Source organism: Branchiostoma floridae, chromosome 2 (assembly GCF_000003815.2).
Source record: "Branchiostoma floridae strain S238N-H82 chromosome 2, Bfl_VNyyK, whole genome shotgun sequence".
NCBI classification, from domain to species: domain Eukaryota; kingdom Metazoa; phylum Chordata; class Leptocardii; order Amphioxiformes; family Branchiostomatidae; genus Branchiostoma; species Branchiostoma floridae.
Genome location: NC_049980.1, coordinates 20,768,514 through 20,794,903, shown reverse-complemented (window position 1 = coordinate 20,794,903; position 26,390 = coordinate 20,768,514). Strand labels below are relative to the sequence as shown.

General features: G+C 41.4%; 3 protein-coding genes across 12 annotated transcripts in view; 1 reads left to right on the top strand and 2 right to left on the bottom strand.

Moving 5' to 3' along the window:
- Positions 1-1,410: 1,410 nt before the first annotated feature.
- LOC118409774 (activating signal cointegrator 1-like) lies at positions 1,411-13,882 on the bottom strand. 2 transcript variants are annotated; one of them, XM_035811068.1, is made up of 11 exons: positions 13,642-13,882; positions 12,793-12,971; positions 12,219-12,316; positions 11,294-11,533; positions 10,828-11,021; positions 9,827-10,154; positions 9,298-9,485; positions 8,905-9,026; positions 8,528-8,625; positions 6,322-6,418; positions 1,411-2,258 (listed from the first exon to the last, which is right to left on the bottom strand). In XM_035811068.1, exons 1-11 carry the CDS (start codon positions 13,722-13,724, stop codon positions 2,188-2,190), a joined length of 1,698 nt encoding a protein of 565 aa, XP_035666961.1. In that variant the 5' UTR covers positions 13,725-13,882; the 3' UTR covers positions 1,411-2,187. The 2 variants fall into 2 exon arrangements, with proteins under 2 accessions (XP_035666961.1, XP_035666962.1); XM_035811069.1 differs by having other exon boundaries at positions 12,222-12,316.
- Positions 13,883-13,926: 44 nt separating this feature from the next.
- Positions 13,927-16,678, top strand: LOC118409776 (PCNA-associated factor-like). 2 transcript variants are annotated; one of them, XM_035811080.1, is made up of 4 exons: positions 13,927-14,109; positions 14,790-14,861; positions 15,266-15,422; positions 15,578-16,678. In XM_035811080.1, exons 1-4 carry the CDS (start codon positions 14,073-14,075, stop codon positions 15,627-15,629), a joined length of 318 nt encoding a protein of 105 aa, XP_035666973.1. In that variant the 5' UTR covers positions 13,927-14,072; the 3' UTR covers positions 15,630-16,678. The 2 variants fall into 2 exon arrangements, with proteins under 2 accessions (XP_035666973.1, XP_035666972.1); XM_035811079.1 differs by having other exon boundaries at positions 15,263-15,422.
- A 575-nt stretch (positions 16,679-17,253) lies between these two features.
- Positions 17,254-26,390, bottom strand: part of LOC118409775 (casein kinase I-like) — a 23,129-nt gene continuing 13,992 nt past the window's right edge. For 3 of the 8 annotated variants that reach the window (XM_035811070.1, XM_035811072.1, XM_035811071.1), the window contains exons 6-12: positions 24,317-24,551; positions 23,743-23,828; positions 23,406-23,490; positions 22,968-23,116; positions 22,533-22,634; positions 22,152-22,336; positions 17,254-21,047 (exon numbers count right to left, since the gene is read on the bottom strand). In XM_035811070.1, the coding sequence (XP_035666963.1) occupies positions 20,993-21,047; positions 22,152-22,336; positions 22,533-22,634; positions 22,968-23,116; positions 23,406-23,490; positions 23,743-23,828; positions 24,317-24,551 (897 nt within the window). In that variant the 3' untranslated portion in view covers positions 17,254-20,992. The remainder of the gene's footprint in view (positions 21,048-22,151; positions 22,337-22,532; positions 22,635-22,967; positions 23,117-23,405; positions 23,491-23,742; positions 23,829-24,316; positions 24,552-26,390) is intronic. The other 5 variants (XM_035811075.1, XM_035811076.1, XM_035811073.1 and 2 more) reach the window with 5 other exon arrangements.

The window sequence follows — 26,390 nt, the reverse complement described above, 5'->3', positions numbered from 1 at the left end:
TCTGAAGGCAGGACATCGTGCAGATCGCTTGTCTGTGTTTAACCTGATGAGGTTTTATAGACAGCCAAAACGTAGCAGCATTTGCATTTACTACTGATCGAACTAAATCTCATTTCAGCCTGCGTTGCTTGATGAGACAGAAATGGCGGGCGGAGGAAATACGAAGTCCGTGGTGTAGTAGGCGACCTTACTGTTCGCTAACAATCGAGTGCGAACCCTCCGCCGTTCCTGAAAAGCTAATTCCCGACAAGTTGTTGAGTTAAACGCCCGGCAGCCCCGCGATGTGCCATCCATCTCTGCCAGCTGCGCCCTGCTATCTTGGCGCCTAATTTGTACCGCCAAATGCAATCAGAAGCTCTCCGTGGAAAACGGCAAATCTCCTACATTTATCAAACTTTGATGATTCGCGTTCGGGGTGCGCGGGGTGAGGTGCCTCGCGGATCTCCTCAAGGTTGAATCAGACGATAAAAAGAAGACAGGCCAGAGAGCGATTAGCCGTCTCGCCGTCATCTCACAACATCTTTAATTGGATTTTGATAAAATGTACTTCTTCAAAGCTCTCATCAACTTGGAAAACTGGAAAGCTCAAGTGAAGGTCTGCTAGGTCATACATCTTCCCCCATGCCTCCTGATGTTGCCTGTCGATGTTGTCCATCAAACCCCGCTATCCCGAGCTAGGAAACTTGCACATTAAAACGGTCCAGTGAAACGGTATACACGATTAAAGTGTAATGTAGAAATATCTTACCAGGCTAGAGCATATCATGCAAAATTTAGCATCTTGCCGACTTACAGGTTACGACTTTGGTTGGAAGTACAATTCACCACAGTCAACAGTAGAAACCATCGGAAAGGGCGAGATATTAAATTTCGGTGTCAGTGTTCCTCAAATGTAGCGTCACCTCTTTCCGTGGTAGATCCATCAATAGGTACATCAGTCCATCGTACGGTGATGCCGGGAATACTAATGACTCCAAGAGCGTGTATGGGATACACGTGCGAGGATATAGATTTCCCATCACAAAGTCCCTATAGACAGAATATGTGATAGGAATTCCCAGTAAATGGCGAATTTTAAAACGCCATACATAAAACCAGAGGCGCGACGGTTGGCTGTGGTGGGAGGAGAGGTAATTCGGAAGCAACTATATTTTACCCGCAACATATACTCTGCACTGACCAGTCATTGACAACTTCGGTACCACCACGTATTCCTAGGAAAAACGAAAAACCATTACACCTACTTCATTAATGATCCCTCATAGCTGATACATGTAGTGATACGTTTTGGCACGTCATGAATAACAAATGATTGTGTGCAGAAATGTACACTACAGCCGATACTTTACAGTTCTATGACATGGTCACTTTGCATCCCACGGGACACAAAAAATAAACACTTTATACATATAATGTCAATGAGGCAAGCATCAATATCTTTAATATTGACCTTAGTCACCAATGTCACATTGGATATCATCAATATATATATTTAGTACCCATCTATGTGATGTAAGCTTTCACAAGATGCCATCTGTCTCTTCACAGGTAAGTCATATCGATCTGCTCATCTTCAACTTTGACAACAGGATTGTCTTTGTATTGAACCATGGTGCATCTAATCACCAACTCCTACGGCAGACGGGTCAACGTAACCTGGAGAATCTGCCATTAATTTTTAGCTATATAGTGCCATCATCAAAGTTTGACCAAGTATTAGCAATCTCTTATCCAGACACTAACTAAGTGCTTGAGTGGCACTAGTGGGAATTCATCTGCAGTACCAGTATTCATTTATGAACAAGCCATCTTATTAATCCTTACCAAGCCTGTATTCAACAAACCTTCAATCAAGGAACTTCAGCAGATGTTCAGCCTAGAGTTATAACTACATTTCAAGTGGCAGAAATTTCTATAACCTCCATTGGCATGTTAAGGTGGAACATTCCTTAGCTTACACAATCACCGATTGCACTTTTCATTCTGCAACAGCACATACCGGTATGCGTATTACTTGATGTCTTCTCAGTTCCCAAACAGGCAAATGCAATGTTGTGGCCAACACTGTATTCTATGTGGGAATGCACATACATACATTGTCCCCCACATTGCTTCTGAAAATCCTTCTACAACTGTGCTCCAATCCACGCTCACAGACGGCAGGCGGTCTGGAGACAATGGCTTTGTTTAGAAGACCTTCCTGACGACTGGCCTCAGCCCCTTCTTGGCTGCCTTGTGAGTGGTAGGATCCAGTCTCCCTGTGGTAGCAACACAGTTGTTGTGTAAAACAACATTCAAGATCGACTACAGCATGCTTAAAGGCAAACAATAGAATACAATCAGAAGCAGACTGGGCTAGAAATCAGGATTAAACAAAAAAATTAAAAACATGAAGGAAAATGTATTATAATAATTCCCATTTGATTTCTGACATGTGATATTAATTTGGTGTATTCAAAAATACCTTTCCAGCATTGGGGCCTGTGAAGGAAAAGGAAAAGATTCTAAGCCATTAAAACTAATGAGGCCACAATATCACAACAGGAACCCATTCTATAATTACAATCATTGTTGGCAAGAAACTTGCACAAAGCTCTTGTCACATTTCCAGTTATCTGCAGAACAGGATGGCACTGCTCAGCTTTATGTTCACACAGGTGACAACTGGAGCCACAAAGGTAATAGCTGCGGTTAGCTGTCAGCATATTTACTCTCACTGGCTGAGCCTCGCTAATGACTGCTTCCCAATCTGAGAGGGTGAGCTGGCAGTCAGCCAGACAATGGAAACACACAGGTGGAGTTAGACTGCTGGAGCCTCTGCAAGGTTACCTTGGGATTCTCATATGGGGGTCAAATGCTGGTGTGGAAAACAAGTTAATACAATTGACTTTAACAAAATGATGCTAAATATCTGCGACCAGTAATAGTTTTACTGACGATGTTTGTTCTATGATTTTACCAGCACAGTTAGTTGTAAAACGAGTGGTATGTTTCTGATGGCCCCAATAGAACTGGACCTTGTTATGTGCCACAGATGAAAGGTATGTAAGGGCCACATGGTGCATCTTAATTAGCATTTAGGTTTCTTTAAACATTATTTATTATCAATATCAAAGTCATATGTTATTGTGGGGTGGACGGAGTTCTTCTGCCATAACAAGGTTACACACAGGGGGGGGGGGGGCAAAATTGAACCTACATCTGTTCTATATTGAATATCATTACAATTCATCCATCTTGAGGTTTTTAAGTTATATTGACCAGGAAACACAGACAGACAGATATGCCAAAAATAATACCTTCAATAAATTTTCAAGAAATAAAAAAACAGAAGTTGTGGCAAAAAAAATTTCTTCATTAGAACAAGGCCAAACTGCACTGCAATCCATTCTTATCTTCTTGACCCTGTCTAAACTCATGACCTAAACACACAGACACACACACAGACCTCTTGGTAAGCAGCTAAGGCACTATCAGTCACTACAGTATAAACATTGCACATATACAGGTTGCCTCTATTTATTCAGGAGCAAGCTCAAGAATTGGAATACCATTTGCCAACAAGTACCTTGCTGCTGATAGATAACACAGCAATATAGTGTCAAATCCTTAGGCATTTTATACATATTACTAGTATACAGCAGAGTGCTATGATTTGTAACACCAAGACACCCCATGTAACCCCATGTGATGTCAGGCTAAATATTTGACAAGGGTTTGTGTAATCAAGGTAAGCTAACAAATAGCTGGATTATCTTGACAGACTGTACAATTTTCAGGTAAAGGCAATTCAACCTAATTCAATAAATCTTGCAAATGGAGTGTGCATTATTCAACCTACAGCAGGGGATGGTGCTGTCAATTTAATTCTTTAACACATCATTTATGCCGTTGACATTCAGCATTTTATGCAGGTAGCCCAGCCTGTGACCTTGAGAGAACACGCACAAGCTGCCTCAGGCACCGCAGCAAAATCCCTCCCTCCTGTTCACCCTTCCCCTTCACTCCTGGATTCCTCCGGTCCCAACAGCTGTACTTTCCATGTGGATTTACAACTACAGCAGAAATGTCTTTATTTTGGCAAGCCTCCATGGATGTAGAAGGCAAGCCCCTGAACAAGTATGAATGTTCCATAGAGATCCTATCTTCCCCCATGTCCAACAAAGATAAATGTTTAGTACAGTCAACTCAAACCTTCCCCATGCATCTTAACCACCCACAGATGAAGGCATGGGAGCCCAGGTCTGAATTTGAATGTAAATCTAACCAAATGTCTCCTCAGAAGTATCGTTAACAGTCAGAAGGACACATAAATATACAGGTGACTAATAACTTTGGACAAGACGGGGAATATGTCATGAATTGTACCATATTAAATCGTTTGGCTTGTTGCCATGACCAATATTGGTGAAAGCAGGGAGAAGAAGCAGACTGGTAACATAACCAGTAGACAGTCTATCTACATTGTACTACTCTCTGAGGACTCCGCACATTATCTCCAAGCAGATGTAGGGTACAGCAGGCAGTGGGACCGTGTGGCGCAATTGGCAGCATGTTTGACTCAGGTCCAGAAGGTCCTGAGTTCGAACCCCGCCGTGTCACCGATCTTGTGCCCGTGGGAAAGGCACTTTACACGACTTTCCTCACTTCACTCAAGTGAAAAATGAGTATATAGGCTACAAAGGTCTTCAGCAAGTTGAAGTTTGTAGCCTCAAAATGAAAGAAGAAAGCAGTGTTGTACACAGGTCTTTGTAGTAGTAGTAGTAGTAGTAGTAGTAGTAGTAGTAGTAGTAGTAGTAGTAGTAGTGCTTAGTAGTAACTACATGTAGTTCTAGCATCTGTGTGGACTGCTAGAAAAACATACAAACACCATCTGAATATGTGGAAAACTCTTTGGACTCATCTGCTAGGATATTATACATACAGACATATCTTCTCTTTGTTAGTAGTAATTGCAGACTGAAGTACTGACAAACAATATGCAGCCAATCAACACAGATCTTTTTGACCCATCTGTCAGCTCGAAAATCTCAGTTGAAAAATAAAAACATGGACTGTCCTTTAATCTGAGTATGTTACACCTTTGACGAAAACAATGAGGTTTTTTAACCTCCTTGACGAAAACTAGACATGATATTTAGTCAAGATTTAGTCATGCTCTAATAAGCACTTTCCGTGCTGAGTATTTTAAGATGTAAATTTTATTATGTATCGCTTAAGGTCCTAATACTACAGACCGAAAATCTGCAGTAGTTCAAATTTCACTTGTGTGTCATTACCACCATTGAGACATCTGTTATACGACTTGGTTAATCGATACAATATTCATGTTCCACGTAAATACATGTACAAAATATTAACTATTCTCTTTACCTTCATGATCAAATTAGACATCATTAAATTAGGATTTAATGCACGGTTTTATTACGTACAGTATATTTGTCTTGTTACGGAACAATGTGTTCATCATATCAATAAGCATGTATTTCATGATGTTTGTGATTATCTTAACGATTAAAAGATACTAAAATGATAAAAATCAATTTCACCTTGCAGCTTGAACTGCATGGTACCTAAATTCAACACATCTGCTGTCAAGTGAAGTGTATGTAACAGAAACACTAAGTTCTTGTCATTCAACACTGTGTAAAGTATATATAAATTATGCAAAAGCATGCACACACTTTTCATTAAATAATTGCGCTGTGACATTTGCCTTTACCGGGTCTTACAGATTGCATCTCCCATCCATTCCTACTGTCTGTCAGCAGGATGAGATTAGAATGAAGACATATTCTCAACAGCTGATTGCTTGGTATAATGGAAATCCTGGTGTTGACTGTGATATTAAGCCACGTATGTCCCCTACAGTGGAAGCAATATAGCGAGATGCCGTGTCATCGATGAGCTGTGAGCATGGGCATCCATCTTCATGTTATATTTCCTTCATCAGTAAGGGTTGGGGACCTCTCCCTTACCAAAATGTACAGTCCTACAATCACTGGAGGCCCTGCAAGCCTGTGCAAGCACCTCTAATCAGTGTGGGATGAACAGGGATCCTCCCAGGGGAGCAGTGACCTTGTCTGTCCTTCACCCGCTTTTGTCAGCAAGAGGAAGGGGTGGATCAATACTATCTAATCCTGGAGTGGGGTGGCCCTGGGAAACATCCTGTGGTACAAAAACACCCCCTATCTCCCTTTCTGGGTACTGCATGCCTCACCTCAACTTTTGAGTGGTTAAGATTTTGTGGCTATAATTCAAAAGGTCAAGTACAAACTACAAACACCAATAGAACCTCAGTTCTGAGTGGTCTGTACTTACAGATCTTGTGCTTCCCCTTGATGGGAAACTTGATGATGAGCTCTTGGAAGTTCTCACAGATGAAGACAAAATCTGATCCTGACTCCCCATCTGGGTACTGCAACAGGAAAGAACACTGCTTCAGGAGCTTGATGTTACAGGACTTGACACATGGGCTCAGCTTTCAGGTACTTTTTTTTACCCCAATATAGTCTAAGTCATAAACATGCATGATACATACATGTAGTATTGGGCGAAATATGTCAACACAAGCAGCAAGTTTTCATGGTAGGATTGCTAGTAGAGCAATCGTGTGGAATTATACTGAAGGAAGTGACCCTTGAGCTCCAACGAGAATCCGCCGCCTGGGTCGGCCGGGATCGCCTTTCACTCTGTGATGTATGACCTTGCCAAATGTTTGAAAGTAAAATGTCGCTAAGCCACTCTAAGGGAAGGGACCTGACGTTATTTACTGGGGGGAGGGGGCTGGTGCAAAATAGGTCTGGTAAAAATTTTTTCAATGCCCCCCCCCCCCCGCCCCAAAAAATTTTTCTATGGCCCTCCCCCCACCCCAAAAAATTTTTCAATGCCCCCCCCCAAATTTTTCCTTGCCTTTTCATTACACACAGTCTGTCATTAAATAATATAGCAATAACAATAGCGGTAGCATTGTTTGAACGTGACGACGATCGGGGTGTCAAGACCCGCGCGTCAACAAATTGCGCACGTTGGAGTCCAGTGCTGGGGCATATGTTATCTCCCAAAGTTTTACAACAGCCAAGTTTTCATTTTGATGACATATATACAAACATGTAGCACTTGATGTTGTTACACTCACGCTGCAACGGTTATAAGACTTACCTTGTCTGATATCACTTCTCCAATCTACATGAAAAAAGTCTCTGGTAACGTTTAAACTTTAATACGCAAGATCACGAAACTGAGCGTTTCCGCCAGACCGACGGCTAGCTGTTAAAGGCCGTCCAGGGATCGGAGGGCCAAAGGCCCGACCGGTCTCGGGGGTTAGGGGCATGCTACCCGGGAAATTTTGATATTTTTGACCCTCTAAAACGAAATTTCCCGCATTCTGTGAGGCAAAAAAAATGTGGATTTTATGCGTCCACATCAACGAAGAGAAAAGCGGGCGGGGAGGGCAGTAATCCAAGGCGATCTTTTCCACTACACGTACAAAATTTACTCAAAAGAAAACAAATTAATGTTGTAGTTGGAAGAGACTTGGGTACATTTTAGCGCTATCGTTACGAAAACCGCTTCAAGACTGCTTCAATCTTTCCAAAATGGGAGTTATTTTGGCCAATTGCAACCTACAAACTTGCCAAAAAAATTTCGCGCCACCATGATAACGTCATATGCAGCAGAGAGCCCACTGTCACGAAAGTAAACATCGCAATGTTTTATCCCGTTGCCGTCCGTGAACCATTCCGTATACAAAGAACAGATGCACGCAGGATTGATATTTATACCAATTTTAGTTTCTATAGTTTTCTTAAACTTCGTGCGAACATGGAACCACACGACAGAGGCAGCTGCAGAAAATTTCCCAGTATGGGGAGGGCGAACGTAATCCTTGGGGGGTCCGGGGGCATGCTCCCCCGGGAAAATTTGGAAATCTTGACTATCTGAAACGATCTTTCCTAAATTTTGATGGGCAAAATTTGCTGGCAGACTAAGCTAAGTTTAATAGCCTTTCTATTAGAACTTCACATGGTTTTGAGGGCGACGACGCCCCCAACGTATTTCCACGATTTCGAGCGCCGGGCATGGCACGAGCCGTCGCAAGGTAAGTCTGGAGAAATGTCATTCAAATGATGAAGTTTGGACCCTCTGAGACACGGTTTTCTGCATTTTGAGGGATAAACTTCGCTGGTAGACTATGCTAAATGTAATGACAATTTTCTGTCAGAGGAAGAGATTTTTGATGGCGACGAGTGCCGAAGTGTTGTGTGCGCGAATTGAAATCTTGACCATCTGAAACTTCATTTCCTGCATTTCAGGGGCACATTTTGCTTGTATTTATCATGGCCCCTAAGGCAATTTTTTTTCAATGGCCCCCCCCTCGGCTCAAAAAATTTTTCAATGCCCCCCCCTTGGCTCAAAAATTTTTTCAATGGCCCCCCCCCCCCACCTATGCACCAGCCCTCCCCCCCGGGTAAATATCGTCAGGTCCCTAAGGGAAAGAAGTAGACTTGATAGATGACTGTCATACCTGTTCCCTGTACTCCTCCTGTGGTAGAACATCAGCTACGTCCACACACCCCAACAGGCATGCCACAGGGTACTCTTTGGGGAACTGGAGGTTAGGCTCTAGAAAGAACAAGGCACATAGATATCATTGTACATATATCAAAGGGTCTATGCTACTCTTTCTACATGATGAAAAGCAGTACTGCCTGTGCAATAATCCTCAGCATTTGTTGAATTCGAAATCAATTGACTGATAATAACATCAACAAGGTAACAAAACTAGAAGTTTATACAAAGAGGACCACATGCACCCCTACATTTTGTAAACTACTTGTGTTACTGATACTAATGGACAGTTGAGGATTGTTTCTGAACCCATTGATGATCACATGGACCCACCGTTTGCGATGATGCGATGTGCGTTCTCCACCTCAGCCACTTCCTCCTGGGACGGCTGCTTGCTGGCTGCTGCTATCCAGAGTCGGCCGCGGTGTGGCGAGTACCAGGTCCTCCCCTCGTGCCTGCACAGGTACAAAGGACAAGTCACAACGGAGGTGTGGTCGACTGAGCTGGTTTTGTTAGACTTAGACAGGGGACTGAATGGATCAATGAATTGATACATACATAGATAAATAGATCACACAGACACGCGCACACACACACACACACACACATGCACACACGCATGGACACACACGTACACATGCAAACACACAAATGCACACATACTTGTACATACATTCTCAGTGTAGATAACCAGTTATTTCCTTCTCCATCTCCTCTCGTCCTTACTTTTTGATGCCGAGGACCAGCAGTGATGCCCACGGCTGGTGCATGCTGAGACACATGCCGTCATCTCTCATCTCCTGTAGCTCCCTATCCTGGATCCTCATGTTGGTCCTGTGCTTCTCCCTGTCATCACCCTGGGAACTCAGCGGAGCAGGAGGTCTCCTCCCTTCTGACTCTGCTGCTGGGACAAACTATCGAAAAAAGAAATAAACTTCTTTCTTATTGTCGGAAGGAATACATACTATTTGGTCCACGGATAACTTTTTTGAAGTCCATGTCACTCAAAAGCAGAGTAAAAATATCTAAACATCGCATGATGTACAAAATAACAAGACATAACAAGGATGGAGTAATATCAGCTCAAGAAATGGAATGTTTTCTCATGTACATTCAAGATCAAGAACCCATCACTCGTTGAAGACACATAAATCGAAACAAAGAAATTTGTGGGTAATGGGCAGCACTGTGTTACAGATACAGTTACAGCTTAGCTTTCTAGAACCTTTATTTGTAAGCTGCCAACTGGTCTCACCTTTGGAGGTTGTATTTTGATATTAGGATTGACAATGCCACTGTGGCCCTCCTGTGTTGCACCACCCTTTCCCTTCCTGTTCACCCCAAAGTTTGTTCTTTGTACAACTTCATCCTCCCTGTTGTACACATCAACCACCGAGTCATCCTCGATAACCCGTCTTCCAGCAAAGTCCAGCGTGACTTTCTTGTTCAATCGTGAACCAAACCGCTGCTCGCGAAGCTCGTCTTCTCGCTTTTTTAAAGCTTCTCGCTCCTCCTTGGACAACCACTGGTTTTCCACACTGAAGTAGTCTGCCTCGTCATCAAGGACCTGAGTACGTTTGGCGCTGTTAGAAAAAGTACAAGGTGTATTAGAATATAATACCAAGAGAAAATACAAGTGAGGGTCAAATCCATTTGATGTCTTTATTCTTATGATTTCCTATCTTAGATGTTTGGCAGCAATCTGACAGGCAAATAGTTTTAAAAAAATTGAAAGAAACGATACAAGACAAGGTTGTACAAGTCCATTGGCTGGGTAAGTGACAGTGATAATCGGGCAAGTACATGCCATCCTGTACTTGCCCGGAGGATCCACTGTAATTTGGGTAGATACTGTTATACTGGCCTGAATAAATCACACTCCCAGCGGCCTGGCAGTCATGTAGTTAAAACATTGTTACGTGTCTTAAATCAAAGAGCTTTTTCTTTACTGAACAATAAAAAAAAAATTCTTTTCTTTTGGTAAAAATGGAAATATATGATATTGATATTTGGGTCTAGTAAAAAGTTGGTTTGGGCAAATAGAAATGACCATGTTGTACTTATCCAGTAGGGCCATGGAATATTCGAAAACTTGTCCGAATCTGTAACAATCAATTGATGATGATTACAGAAACAAGCGTCCCCACCTACATTAAAGCAGATACTAGTAGTAGCTACATCGTGTCTTAGCAACTTGAGCCAAGATTTCATGAAATAGCTACATACACATAAATGAAATGAAATGAAAACACGTACCTTGTTCTATCATACTCCAACAGCTTGTTCTTATGAGCCTCTGCTTTGTCCTTCCCCTCCAGCAAGCGGGCCTCCTCATGAGGCAGTAGTCTCCGCCCTCCCTGTTCATCCAGGCCCCCTAGCAGCTTTCTCCGTAATCGCTCGCTCTTGTTGGAATTCCTGGACAGAACCTCCATCTCTTCCTTGGTGCAAACCTAGAAAAAAGGCATTCAAAAAGTGTGTTCTTGTGTAATAAGTCGTGCATTGTTCTCGGATTACCAGCTTTGGTTATGGACATTCTGTCAGATGGGATGGAAAGCCAGAAATCCTCTGAGGAGAGCTACAACTCTATGAACTTAGCATGCTATCAACAGGGTGATCCATCCCCGTGTGAGTGGATCAACCCTATCAGTCTAGTTTTACAGAGCAAGTACAAACTTAACAAGTGGTGGTATGGTAGTTCACCACACAATACAAACGAACGTACCAAAGCTCCACAGAAGAGACATGGCCCTGAGCCTTCCTGCTCACAGACGATCCTCCCGCAGGTCAGACAGTTGTTGACAAGTCTGTGTTTCTGTCCTAAACACTCACAGGGATGTCTCCCTGGTAACATCACTGCTGTCAGATGGTCCTCCCCATCCTCTCCATATAGACTCTTCCATTTGGTCTTCCCACTACTGGGCTTCTGGAAGTGGAGACCGGTGGTGGGAGGCTGGTTTTCTTCCTAAAAAAGTGAAGGAGTCATAAGGTTCTATCAAAGGCATGCTATACTGCTTTGATCTGATCTTATTTGATACAAGTCTTAGCCAACATCTTTTCCACATCATGACACAAAGATTTCTGTCTGTTACAATGACCAAGTGGTCAGAACCTTTGTGCATCAAAAGCAGCTTGCTGCAAGCTAACCTGGTGAATTCTGAGACAGCAGGACTGAGCAGGTACATATTAATTTCAGGAACTAATTCACCACATTTACATACATATTTGACAAAATTAAATCCACATTATGTCTTACATTGCTTTTAGTTTTACTACACAGTTGCCTACATAGTTTCTTGGTAACACAACAGATACAAATGTATATGCATCATATAGACACATACCAAATAAGCCCCTTTCACTACAATGCTATATGAAAACATAACAGCCTGAAACAATTAGCTGAACAAGATTTAAGTGGGTACCCCAAATGACCTGACATTACATGTGTAGGTGTAGCCATGAGACATCCCTGCTCTCAGCTACAATTTCATTGAAACTGAGCCAAACCATATTTCCTGCTCAGATGCCATAATGCAGAGGCCACATAACTGCCAAAAAAGCACACTGACTTATCAAAATACCTCCATTTTCACAGAAAACTACAACTACTTAAAACCGATTTGCATGTAAGAATCCACTGCAGATACCTCCTCCTCATCTGCTGGACCAGCAGACACTCCTGTGTACTTCTGCTTCTCCTTTGGCTTCTTCTTTTTCTTCTTCTCCAGAATACCGGATTGCTCGTCTTAAGTTGCATGTAAAAAGGAAACATAAAGTTTAAGGTACAGCAGCCATCTAATACTGAGGTTATTAAACCATAATGCTGTTTTGAGCAATGTGTGTAGGGGTCTTTTTCTGAGACTTCTACATATGCAGAAACAATGACTTATTAATGACATCCAACCTCCCCCACACAGATGTTTCTGGAATACCTCCTTGCCCTAGCCTTCTCAGCAGGCTCTCTGGGGCCTTTTTTCGGCTCATTGTCATAATTAATACACTTTTGCTGATTTATGGGCCAATGAATCAGTGGCGGCCGGCAATCAGCGACCAAGTACAACAAGAAATGGCCAGCAAAGGTGTATTATGAGCCGCAAAAAGGCCCCAGAGAGCCTGCTACTAGTATGGAGGCTATATATTTTGCTCTTAGTCTTACTTGAAGAGTACTTGGCTAAAGACTTAATTGTCATCAATGTGCATCTACATCTTGGTCTAACACACCTGCCCCTGAAGACTTCTTGTAAACTGTGACATTTTCTGGAACCTCTGGTTGTTTGACAGCAGGTTTCCATCTTTTCAATAACTCGTCCAGAAACTTTCTATTCTTGGGGTCGGATCCATCCAGCAACTCCAACAGGTAGTCTTCCAGGTCACGGCTGCTCTCCATGGATAACATGTAGCTATGAAAACAACAGAACTGTCAGTTCCTTTATTTTCAGAGTCAGAGGACAATCAAGGATATTTTTTATGTGTTTTACGTATGTGTCTGAAATGATTCAGTTGTGCAGTAGTAACGTTACTACAAACGGAAATTTAGTAAACATATTCGCCCGCCTGTCATGATTTTGCAATAAAGAGGTCACTGCAAAAAAACACACAAAATAAACATTTTAAGACTTAAAGGAATAAATGACAACTGTGAATAACGTGTTATGTTTAACAAGGCTCAAATACGTTTATTTCGGTTTCCAGCAATCTTGCAAGTTACCAGAAAATTAGAAAATCTACTTGCAATTTGGAAAAACTTTCTGCACATAAACATTATAATAAGGCCATAATAATAATGTCCTTGCTTTAACGTTAAGACATGAAGTACAGTACTACTGTGGTACATTTTGATTCAACCTAAATATATATATATACATACATATACGCTATGTATTTGACACGTAGAATATTGCTTAGTGTTATGCAATCACACACTTGGATAAGGCATGAGCCGCTAGCCCCCCTCCCCATGTTTGAACACGTATTACATACGTGGCCAGGCTCCAGGAGATAACAAAGAAACACCCACACAAACAGGGGCAAAAATAGAACGATCTATACATATGATAATAAAACCCACACCTGGCAATGTCCTCGGACGCCTCGATCTGTAGGAGTTTAGAAAGTTCCCTGCAGCACCACTGCACCAACTCAGGCGTCGCCATCTTGTCACTTTGTTGATAACCGAAGGTTTCCGAATATGTACGGAAAACTACGGAAACTGCATGCTAGGCAATAATGCGAGTATTATCCTCCAGGAACTTTTTCAAAATATATCAATTGTAGAAAAATGCTCACTGATTAATTAATAATTCCTAGGATGGGAAATTATAAAATAAAATCACCAAGTTTATTACTTCGGAAATCTTCGGTGTCGGCCGGTTAAGTTCGTGACTGCCGGGAAAAAAACGCGGGAAATACAGTCTTGATAAGAAGCCAAGAAGGAGAGACGTGATTTACCGAGCTCTGCATTTTTCTGCTGTTCCTGGCGTATTTTTCACCTTCAGACCAACATGGTGCGAACCAAAGGTAGCAACAGTGGTACCAAAGGTAAATATTGCCCAAAATGTTCTTATAGCTCAATATTGGAAGGGGAATTAGCGATTAATGGCGATTTATAAGAGTGGCTTGGTTCGCGCGGTTTTTGTCCGTCGTCGTATCAGAGATAGTAGATATCCGTCAAAATTTTGCTTGCTTTCGTTGTTCAGCTCCTTGTATAAATATAGAAGTGCGGGAATACGTTCGTCTGTACAACGAGCCTGTAACATTTCTCTAGCCTCTTACGTTTTCTCGAAATCATCATTTACGTACCAGCCATTCGTGCTATGCTGCCCCCCTCCCCCCTGTTTTAGGTACACTTTGCCTTTTCAAAGTTTTTACAATACCATTTATCTAACTATAAACATACAACCGAACACATTATGAAAATATACTAGCATTTCAGGACTGTTACTGATACTAGACTTAAGGGTGATTTATTTTTTTTCACATACAAATTATACAGCAATCTTGATTTTTTTCCCTTCTAATTAACGTTACAGGTTGCTTGAAAATTTCCCTTTGATTTTAATAAAAGGACCCAAAAACTATGAATTATTTGGCAGTGCTTTGAAGGTGGTAATTGAGAAAATGAAACAGCTCGCTGCGTTCAGATATTAAAATTTATTATTATGTCTCATCAACGTCCTTGGTCTCATTCTGCATATTCTCTCCCCATGATATACCTACAGCTGTAGCAGCGAAGGCACCCAGGAAAGCTCTTGTCTCGGCACCCAGCAGTAACTTCACACCGGGATCTCCTGGTAGGTACTAGATTTACCCGCAAGATCTCCAGATGTATATACAGGTTTCTGTCACAGAATGTCTGATGTTGTGGAGGTCAAGAAGAGTATACGTATGCAATTTGAATTTTTCTACACATACACACACACATACGTGTACTTCAAGTACTGCGTAAGTATGAATGTATATGAGTATTGTGTTATTTTGGAATGTAGACTATCTAGATCATAATTTGTACAGGCACAGTAGCCTAGTGTAGCCCAAACAGAACTAGTATTCTACATGTACATATGTATGTATATTTGTATTTGTGCTATTTTTTGTTTATTTCTTTGTGAACTCGTGTGAATACAGTGCAATAATAATGTTTTTTTCCATTAATTCATGAGTGTACTCCATTCATTCCCCCTCTCACTCACAGCAGGTAGTGGTGCCAGTTCCAAGTATGCAGGAGGTAACCCAGTGTGTCCCAGACCAACCCCTGCGTGGCAGAAAGGCATCGGGAACTTCTTCAGCCAAGGGGTCAGCAAGGACAACAGAACACCTCATGACGAGGGCCAGGGCACTGGAACCAGCTCAAGGTAGGATATTAATAGCTTCTTTTTATTGCTTTGTAATGAGAACATGTACTTCAGTATTAATTGTACTGTTAGGTGTTCTCCTGTAAAATATTTTGTTGTATTCTCTCCCTTTTCTTTAGCCATGTATGCTTCTGATCTGTTTTTCTTCCCTCCAGTGCTAGTAACTGTGTGGCGGATATGGACGAAGGCATCACAGAGGAAGACTAAAACTCGGAGATAGTTGTTCATAAATATGCTAGATTATTGCCAACTTGGCAGCTACGTGCTTGTACAAGATTTGTGCTCCTCATTTCCCATGGCTGTCTATACTTAAAAAATGATACATTAGGTTGAAGGGAATGAAAAAAGCTGTATGTACCAACTACCTAGTGTGTTTTCTGAAAAGCTTAGCTAACTGTGGGTATTCTGGTGTTTTTCATTGCTTGGCCACATGCACTGATTGTACAGTAAGTTGGATTTCAAATTTATGTGTATTCTAAGTAATGAATTCTCTGCATCAAATTCAAAAGTTTGGCTTGAGAATTATCTTGTAACTGTAAAGAGTACAGCCCAGTTATATGATAGGCTGACTTTAATTTAGGTCCCCTAGTATTGGAAAAGTATATTGAGCATGTATTGAAGTGTGTATAACAAACCAGTATTTTTTTCTACATCTCAACATAACAAAATTGTAATACATGTACCGAGTTTCCTTGACCCTACTGTAGAAACAACCAATGATCTAACTAACTTAAATTAGGTTTTTCTTTTGTAAGAACTTAAAACTGGTTGCAAAGATAATGCGGTTATTGTGCAGAATATGGCAGTGTTCTTGTAAGGGTTACTGATATAATAGTGATAAGGTCAGGTATCCAGGTAGGAGCCATTCAGAGAAAACCACAAGGTGGTGCTTTACAGGTCAGGATTCATGTATGTTTCACTTGGCTGGCCATTGCACAGCTGCAGAGGTTTCAAAGATTCATAACATAATTTTACAGTAAACAATGCTTCCATAGACATAGTCATTCGGTGTACAAGTTAATTACAACAGGTAAAAAAGCCTTCAGCAAATGGGCACAGGGATGTTTTAGAAGCACTTGCTGGTAATGAAATGGGACCACTATTCTGGAATCATTTTGTGATTGTTAGTTTAATAGGGGACATATTGAAAGGTGGAATGTGTTCCATGTCTTTTTAGTGACAGGATTGTGCTTCTGGTGTTAACCTATATTACAGTACTAGTTTGGAATTCAATAAATAAAAATTATACATTTCTACGGTAGTTTTTGTTGTATTTTTCTAGAACAGAAATGAAAACCTGTTCAGAGAAAATTGCTTGGCCTGGTAAGTTTTACGAGTCAGGCCATGGTGTAAAACTCAGGTATACAGCTATTGTTGATCCTTGAACTCCTTAGAGGTACATTTGTGGACTGCATGATGTAATGCCTTCATGTAATACCAAGGACAGATCAGGTAATAAGAGGATGCCAATGTCATTACTGCTTTATAAAATGTCTGTGTGCTCTTACCTCTACCTGCCCTGCATGGTTTAAGATACCACTGAATGCAGGAAGGGGGGTAGCATGTGGGGTAAGGTTTTGTAGAATATCTGTTGGTGCAGAAATGGTCTCCAGAACAAGTCAGTCGAGTCATCCAACCATAAAAGGGGAAACAGGAAACTCAAGGTAATAATGTTCAGTAAAAAGAAAGCATACTTTAGTTGATCTTCAGCGTGTAAGACTGGGTATTTGAGTAACAGCTGTGGGTTGCGTAGATCTGCCAGCAAGCATCATTTTGAAACCCACATGTCCTTTTCACAGAGGCACCAGAATGAAAAGCACAAATGAAAATGTCCCATCTTCTCATTGTTTATTCACTAAAAGGAGCTGCACAAAAAATATGACACTATTGTGACCAAGAATAGCTCAAACAAAAACTTCATGTAGAGAGCAAAGAATTCTACAATTAATGTACAAAGTCTTTTCTGAGATCAGAGACACAAGTGGGGAACAGGTCATCATGTGATCATTACATCTTTGAAAATGCTGAACTTGGTATGAAAGTTTGGAACGAAATTTGGTTGTTACAAGCACTGATTTATCTAATTTGTATTCCTGTCATCACTGCTACATTCCAGTCTTGTAAAGCCTGGCAGATACAAGCTAAAACGCCTTTGAATACATCTCACAAGAAATGCACGTTTGCACACAGCTCGGTGCACATGAGCAAAATTGACTCCTCAGCTAGAACAGCCTGTCAAAATACAAAGATGCCGCAGTTGAATTTCCTCTTGGATTTGTATCGCTTCTGACTTGACACATCTACAAATCTGTAGTTCACAAAATTGTTAACTGTCATTACCAATTATATGCTCTGCAGGAAAATAGTCCTATCCTTCCAGCGAAGTCTTGCCATAATGTAGGGTTTGGTACAACTAAAGGCTTTCATGTCACTGGTAAACCTCACAGCCAACCAGAACTTAACCTCTCCTCCAGTGGTGTTTAACTTTCAGTGGTTTTTATCATTCTTGAGTGGTAAAAATATGTAATAAAAAAATCATACCCACTCACATCCCAGCATTCCCTGTAAAAATGTCCACATTCACGTCTTCATAGATGCATCTTTGAATGCTGCTCCCAGGCTAATGGTCAGTATTAAAAACACCAGACTTGAGGAGCCAATGGTAAAGAATAAAATTGAGGTGAAAATAACGATTCACATACACATTGTTTTGGAGCAAAGCATGGGTTTGGCATCAAAGTACATATTCTACAAAAGGAAACAGAACTGGGCATTGATACTTGGTCACAAGTGGGGAAATTTGTATAAATGAAAAACAACCTTGGATATTTTTGCAGGGTAACAAACTTTCAGGAAGTTCTGCACGGTTCATCTGACTTGTAACAATACCCTACATGAAGGCAAGCCTGCTACTGTGTGTACAGAGCTTGGAGCAAACTCAGTAGAATGCTACATCAACATACATCATATACTGTACAATGTAATGTGTCTTGTAAGAAGAGCACCCTTCTGATGGCTATACACAGGCACAAGTTACTTCTGTCAACTACCCCCTGGGTGGTGCTGAGAATATAGACCATTTTGGAAACACAATGAATGGGAGGATCAACAGCAAAACCTCAGAGAAACCACCACTTGTAAGGGTTCTGTACTGCATACCACTTGACTGATAGGACATCACATGAAAATTCAAATGTTGCTATTTGAAACAGTCACAAAATATTTGTCAAAAGATGGTATGTAGGCATTAGGTGTCAATCATTATGATACCTGCAATGTCATGTTCTCAGGGCTTTAAGTGCCAACAATGCGATGCTGTGTAGTCAGAATGAACATTTCCCACCCCAAGGCAGCGCCAGGCCCCTGAGCCAACTACAAGTCCTCTCTTTGACATGTCATCCCAGTGCCTACATGTAGTACAATGTGATTTTGGCAGTTTATCTCATCAACTGGGTCGGCACAGATTTAAAAACATCAAAACGTGCTCTGAGATCAGCTGCACACAATAAGGTGGTAGCATTGAGCAGTCACTAGAAGCTGAGGTTTCTGATTGCTTGACAAGGACATGGAACAGATTATATGGGCACATGTATAGTCAATGACAAAGTATTTTTGTTTTCTTTACATATTTTGTTCCTTAAGATCACATGGTGGTCTCACAAGCAGCAACAACAGTGAACATGCTTCTTCTCTGCTTGAGTTGAAAAGAAAAATCTCAAAAATCTGTTTAAGAGAAAAGAGACTATATAACAAGCTTGACATTTTTCATAGGTGCTGACGAAAAGTTCTGTACAAAGTCTCAGATGATTGCACCTATACAGTGTCCTTCGTTTGCAACAAAAAAATGAAGAAAAAAACTAAAAAAAGCAAACATGCTACAGTATTGTACAAGTGTGTCATGTCACAAACAATGTTGTGACATTTAGGCAATTTGGTGTCTCAACACCACTCGAAAAGCAAATGTTTAATTGAGGAATGATCCAACATTAATGCTACAAGACAGGAAAACTGGTGCCTACTTCTGCGGCATATTTCCTACTGTGTTGAATACAGTGTACTTTTGAAGCCATGCCTGACATCCCTGCAGCACTTGTAATCATATTGCAACTTTACCGCTTGGGTCGCTTTGTACCAGTTTTAGCAATAGAGCACATTCCAATTTCTGTCATGGAACACATGCTGTCTAAATTCCTCCTTTTTCATAACATTCCATTTCATTTCAGAAGGCAGAAATCTAGCAGTTATGCAAAATATCAATATGCTGCAAGAACTGGGTTGACTGTGTCGGCTAACCACACATGTAGAACACGGCTTCATTAGTACTGGTTCCTTTCATCCCCATTTGCCTGTACTGTAACTTGGGTAGTTCTTAAACTTCCATATCCCAGAGCCACAGAGATGAAGGCTATGGTGGAGTGCTATCGTGGACACTGCTGCTTGCTACATTTATTCTCCATTTGACGAAACCATTAACAGTACAAAGACAACCTGAATGGTCTCAAAAAAAGCTATGCTATTTTGTGTGGTTGGTCCGCAGATATGACAACTTGACGGCTAAAATCAGTCCAGGAAACGTTGTCACCCACGACTCGACCACAACTCAAGGAGGAATGTTAAAAATCAAGCTGTCCACAAGTGATATACATTTACACCTAGTACACTAGGACTTAAAGATCTGCAAATCTCGGCACCCATGGGGTTTTCAGCACACACACACATGTACTGACATCAAATTTACACGTACCATGGATTGCCTCGAAGTTCAGACAATTTTCCAAATGAAGGTATTCAAATCTACAGGCCCTTCCTTCAAAGCTCTATGGGAACAACAAAGCTGTACCCCTGCATTGACGGATATGGGGTTTAGTCAATTTTCAATTCTTAGTCTCAATGCAATCCAGAGATAGGCATACTTTGAAAGGTTGACAATCAAGTGGAAAAATTCCAAACTTCCAAGAGCACTCCTTTAGCAGACAGCAGCAGGTATTTTGTACATGGTAGGGAAGGGGGACCAGATCTCCAACAACTCAAGCTAGTAGGATTACTTCCACAGGCAATTAAGAAATTTCTGCACAATCCCTTTTCATGATAAAAAAAATGATGAGGCATAAGAGAAGTTTTCCAGACCTTGTCTTGACCACTAATGATTACAAGAACACTAGAGAACTAGAAGCACACAGAGGCAGGGGATAGTTCTCAAACACCACTCAATGTTTCAATGTTTCTCTGGGTATCGGTGCAGGAATTTCTCAATTGCTGTAATTCAGTTCTATACATTAATTATGTAAAATCTTTCCAGTACAGCAGCCACTGTCGGACCAGACTTATGGCATAGCATAGTTTTGTATTGAACATACATTTGTGCATTATGTAAGGACATTTCGTGATGTCAAACCAATGGCCAAATCTCCATCTAAAGGAGTGGGAGCGGTGGTGGCGGCTGTACGGGATAGACGGCAGGTAGATCACATGGCATGGAGTGGTTGGACTGGGAAGGCTCGGTGTAGACGTTATTGCGTGGGCTCGTTGGAGATCAGGCTCCGTTGGTCGGGCCTGTAGATGGCTACCAGTCATTTGCGGCGGGTGCCGGCCTTCTTCCGTCTCCGCTTGAAGAAGCAGCAGCACCTACGGGGTAGGCACACGGACAAAGTGATTGACGGGTTGCTGGGAGAGAGGCTGGGCAGGTACATACGTGGGGCATTAAAGAGACAGGAGGATGGCAGAACAGTTAAAGCAGAGACACAACAAACAAGAATGTGTGTGTCAGCATATGGACAACAGTATCCAAAGGGGTAAGGACGAGTATAGCAGAGACAGAAAATAGACACACATGTAAATAGACATTAAAAAAATCAGAGTGGAAGGGGGGAAAAGGGAATAGAGAAACAAAAATTAGGGACCAGGAACAATGGAGATAGATGAGTGAAAGGATTCCAGAAATCAGTTCAATGTGAATCCCTGAATCAAAATATTATATCAAATCTAAGACTTGATCTACTATGCATTATTTATCTCATTTAAAGTATGTATCCAATGTGCCTTGCTCAAATGTCCTTGCTTGAGAGTTAACCAAGCGTCTTAATTCTAATGAAAATTAATGTAGCCGAACAGCGACTTCAAAATATTTATACCATAAAATTTTATGCAGGGCAGAAGTATACATGTTTTTAGAATCAACAGCGGTACCATAGTGTACATAAGTATGGCACAAGACCTTTGAGCCAGGCAATGTGTCGTCATCATGCAACTACTAAACATGTGTACTCAATTTTTATTGTGATTAATTTTGGATCCATGTACATTGGTTGTCTCTTGTACATCGTGTTGCAGCATGCATCACTATGGAGACAGAAACGGTGGCAAACCTACATGTACTAGCATGCACAAAATCATGGAGCTGCACAAGCCAAGAACTCTCCATAGAACTTGTGAACAAGGATTTTCTACAAGATCATGCTTCCCTCAGAATCGTAAATAAAAAAGAAAAGGCATTTGCTGTTCAGTAACATGACAATTTACAACAAAGCAAAGACGGATGCATTCTGTACCTGTGTACAGCATTGTATGACTTTGTCACCTATCAGTTAACTGTTGTGCCTTTTATCTGTTCACCTATCTGAGATATGGTGAACCATGACTTCTGGGGGAGCTCCTTGGCTTGTACAGCGTGGGGCATGCACAAAAACACACAGCAGAAAGAGAACAAGGAAGGAAAGGAACGGCCAGTACAGTTTCTCATACTTGGTCTCATCCACCACCTCCACGTCAGCCTGCTGGGTGATGGGGGCGTTGGAGTGGCCGGCCGTCGGGTCGTCGTTGTTCAGCTCGCCGTTCGTGGAGCTGACAACTTGGACGGAGCCGCCAAGGTCACGGTTGGGGACCATCAAGTTGGTCCTCTGTTGCTCCCATGCCCTCTGTTACAAAAGGAAAACACGGCATGATTGTCCACCACCAGGCAAACATTGGCATGTCTTTTAAAGCGAATCTGGTACATACATAAAGGGTTTGTCTAAAATAAATTCTACAAAATCTCAAAATCCTACAAAATCTCTGTATCTCAGAGTACCTGACACTACTGGAGCTGTATTACAAAGACAATACACAATGTACCTCTCTGGGCTTGCTTTGCTTGTCTCTGCGTGCAATTTCAGGCTGGATTGGTGACAGCGGTCCATCATTGGTGTGGCTCTGAATGGAGCCAACAGGCGTGGACTGGTTTAAAATACAGATTTGTTCAATCATTCATTGTACACAACTTATGTTTTCACAGAAAATGTGGCACAAATATGGTCTTAATTGCAAACTGTATCTTTTTTATCGTATCATTCATGATAATCATACACACTATGTCAAAGCAAAGTGGAAGGAAATTTATCTCATATTAATCAAACATATCAACATAACACATTCAATATGCAATAGATCTCCTTGCTAAGTAGATACAATTTGCTGTAGCTAATACCCTCTCACTACATCACTAAGATTAGTAAGAAGTCATCCTTTCCCCAGAATATACAGAAAGAAGGTGAAGATGAAGTTAAATACCAGCTGCCTTCCTGTCCAATCAAACTCCCCGTCGTTCTTCCACCCCTTCCTGTCCATCAGGTCCTGGAACAGTTTCCTCAAGTAGTCGTAGTCTGGCGTCTCGAAGAAGTCCAATCTCCGCACATAGCGCAGGTACGTGGCCATCTCTTCTATACAGAGGGGGAATAGTTTTTATTCCAGACATGGTGTCAGAACATGGGATGGGGAGCAAGACAGGTCTTTTGCATGGTTAAGTTTTCTATATTCGTAGACCACCAAAACAGTCTCTCATCAAGGTTTCCAGACTTGCACATAATCTTTTGTTTTTCTGTTGGTGTTGTTCTCAGCACAGTATGTTATTTCATACAGGCAAATTAGTTTAAACAACTCAACATCCAAACTGCTGCTGCATGAGCCTTTGGAAAGGATGTAGGGCGTGTATGAAAAGTTGGTTCTTACCTGGGTATCCCTCACACAGCACCTCTATAGGGGTAGCTCTCTTTACTTCCCCTATCTTTTGGTACCGTTCCTTCAATGTGTCTGCCTGTTAAACATACAAAATATCCTTAGGGTTAGAAAAAAAACAACTAAAAAATCATTGTCTTTTGGGCTTAAAGCAAATAACATTCTAGAAGTGGCATTGTCACAACAGTATCCTGGTTTTGCATAAAGAAAGCTGAAATTAAAATTGATATTTTCCACAAGGACACTGGACATTTGGTCTTATACAAGTTTACCATTTTTATGCTTGTGGCCAACTGATGTTGTCCAATATAAGGCAAGAAAGGTTACTTACTTTCAATCCCTGCCATGGTAGACTACCTCTTAGGAAGTACATAAACATGTGTCCTAACGCTTCTAGGTCATCTCTTCGGCTTTGCTCTGAGAAGGAAGAGGAACAACATCTGTCCACGTGCACTTTTTTTCACAACATGCAATCATTGCAAATAATAAAGGAAGTCAACTAGTCTACTTCATTCAATAATTGTAATCAAGTAGTTATATTGGCTAAGAGGCCTCAGTGCTTCAATGATTTACATGTTTAAATGCAGGTTACTTTGACAATGCAGCTGGTCTTTTATTATCCACAACCTTTCAATTTTCTTGTGGGACTAGCTTTGTTTTGCTCTTAATTGAACATTCACATACAACCAGCTGTGCACATGTTCTTCCATCCTTATTTGTTCCAAATGAAAAACAGTAATCTATCTTATGATGGCTACACGTGTACAGTATACAGAATCTGTTTAGGTATGAAATGACACTTCAGGATAAAACATGCATAGTAACATTCACAGTTTTCAATGGCATGTTTTTCTTGTTTGACACAGAAACATTACAAACTGACCAATCAAAGGCAATGTCCTTACCTTTGCCTAAGTGAGTATTGATGCTCATATATCTCGCTGTCCCCGTCAGACTCTTGTGTTCCCGATAAGGGATGTGTTTGTGAGTCTCTGGGTCAATGTACTCTTTGGCCAGCCCAAAGTCAATAATGTGGATGATGTTTTGGTTCTTGGTGGACTGTCGTCCTATGAGGAAATTCTCCGGTTTCACATCCCTGTAGATGAGGTGTTTGGAGTGGACATATTCTATCCTTGTTATCTGTAGAGGCAAAAAGAAGACAGTATTATAAAAGTTATCTGCAGGTTCAGGGGAGTGTTTGGAAGCATCCCATGATGCTTACTGTGAATAACCAGTGCACCACACTTCTGCACCTCCAAAACATGGCTGACCTGCAAACAGCAAGCATGTTACATGTATATTATCATTTTGACTTCAGATGTGTAAGCAGTAAATTGGATTTTCTTGAATGTCAAAAGATGACAGTTGCCCATTACAGAGCCTGGCTTGTGTTAATTTGGTGATGAACACTAGGGACTATGGATGTTTTTGTCTATGGCCAAGAATTACTAACCATCTTTACATGTACAGACAGTGTATACAATTTCCATGGCATGCCATTTGTACGGTGAGGTAGTGAGAATCACTGTGAAGGCTACACAGCCACTGAAGATATTATTTATGGTACCTATAAGGCTATAACTAAGTTCCACGGTTGGGCCACTAACATGTAGATTTACATATAAAGCTGTTGCGGTGTTGATCATAAGAAAAGTTTTAACAAGACGGATGGCTATTTGATGCATGACTTTTAATATATGATTGCTGGCTAATAATGATTGCAAACATTTCTAGCTAAAAATACTAGTCAGCCCTTCCTTTCACAAACCCCACATAATGCACAGGCAAACAATACCTGTTTTATTGGCTATACTACATTATACATGTAGAACCTATCTTGTCATGAAAAAATACACGTATCAGGGTATCACACCAAATTGTTACACTAAAGACAAGTCATTGGTTTCATTAACCAAGCCATTGTATGTTGGCCACATAACATGCACTGTGCTGACAGCAGCTCCCAATCAGTATTACTTTCCCTTTTCCATTAATCTAGGAGTCGCTGTTTCAGGAAGTTATCAGCTCAAAGTGAGGTGTTTTACAGCACCGACCCGCCGTACCGCTGTTTCGCAGCCCTTCCCACCCTGCGTTTCCCGCGCGCGGAAATGTAAACACAGACGCGAGAGGGCCTTGCCCGCACGTGATTAGCGGGGTGGGATCTCTCCCCGGAACAGCCGGAACAGCGGCGTTGATAAACAGAGGCTGTTACTAGCAGTTGCGTCTTTCTTTTTCAGTACGGAAAATAGAATCAATTATTTCTGACACATTTCTAGAGCAAGAACGGGTCGCGTTCCAAAGTTTCCTGTTCTAAATTTTGCGTGTGCCGCCCTGCGTTCGTGCCAAAAAAATAAAATAAAATGAGTAGCGCGTGTGCTGCGAGTGATCAGTGGGGTGGGATATCTCCCCGGAACAGCCAGTTCCCGGGGAATGCCCTTATTTGGGGAGCTGGGTTGACCAACATAGGCTGTTACTGATAGTTGCGTAATTTTTACTTCAGCGCTGGAAATAGAATCAATTCTTTCCGACATAATTCTGGAGCAAGAGCGGGTCGCTTTCCCAAAATTCCTGTTCTAAATTTGAAGCTCTTTGTATCGGCATTCGCAAGATACAAACCATCGTAAGTTTGTATATAAAACCCGGGCGTTTTAATAATAGTTTCGCCGACAAGCCTCCCCTTGTGGCCCCGCCCACAAACCGCCAGGGCAGTATCGGCACCTTTCCGATTTGATCAAAGGGCCGCCGGCTATCAATCAAACGCGGCTGTTGTTTACAGTTTCAGTCATGTGCCGTGTGCAAGTTTACAGCGAACTTCAACGTAATATTACATTCCTTGGACTTTCTTTCCCACAGCGGTGCTTCTACAAAATATTTATTAGACTGTAACACGGAGTCCCACATGTTTTAAAGAATGGAATCTGACGCGGAACAGCGGTTTTTACCGGGTATTTTCTTGAAACATGTCCGTGGGAATATCGT

Coding starts and splice junctions, on each gene's coding strand:
- LOC118409774 (XM_035811068.1), bottom strand. CDS start 13,724: ATGGCGACGCCTGAGTTGGTGCAGTGGTGCTGCAGGGAACTTTCTAAA. Junction 11,022..11,293: donor GTCTCTTCTGTGGAGCTTTG/GTACGTTCGTTT, acceptor CCTTTTTTCTAG/GTTTGCACCAAGGAAGAGAT. Junction 6,419..8,527: donor AGGAGGAGTACAGGGAACAG/GTATGACAGTCA, acceptor TTCCTGTTGCAG/TACCCAGATGGGGAGTCAGG.
- LOC118409776 (XM_035811079.1), top strand. CDS start 14,073: ATGGTGCGAACCAAAGGTAGCAACAGTGGTACCAAAG. Junction 14,110..14,789: donor TAGCAACAGTGGTACCAAAG/GTAAATATTGCC, acceptor ATATACCTACAG/CTGTAGCAGCGAAGGCACCC. Junction 15,423..15,577: donor GGCACTGGAACCAGCTCAAG/GTAGGATATTAA, acceptor TCTTCCCTCCAG/TGCTAGTAACTGTGTGGCGG.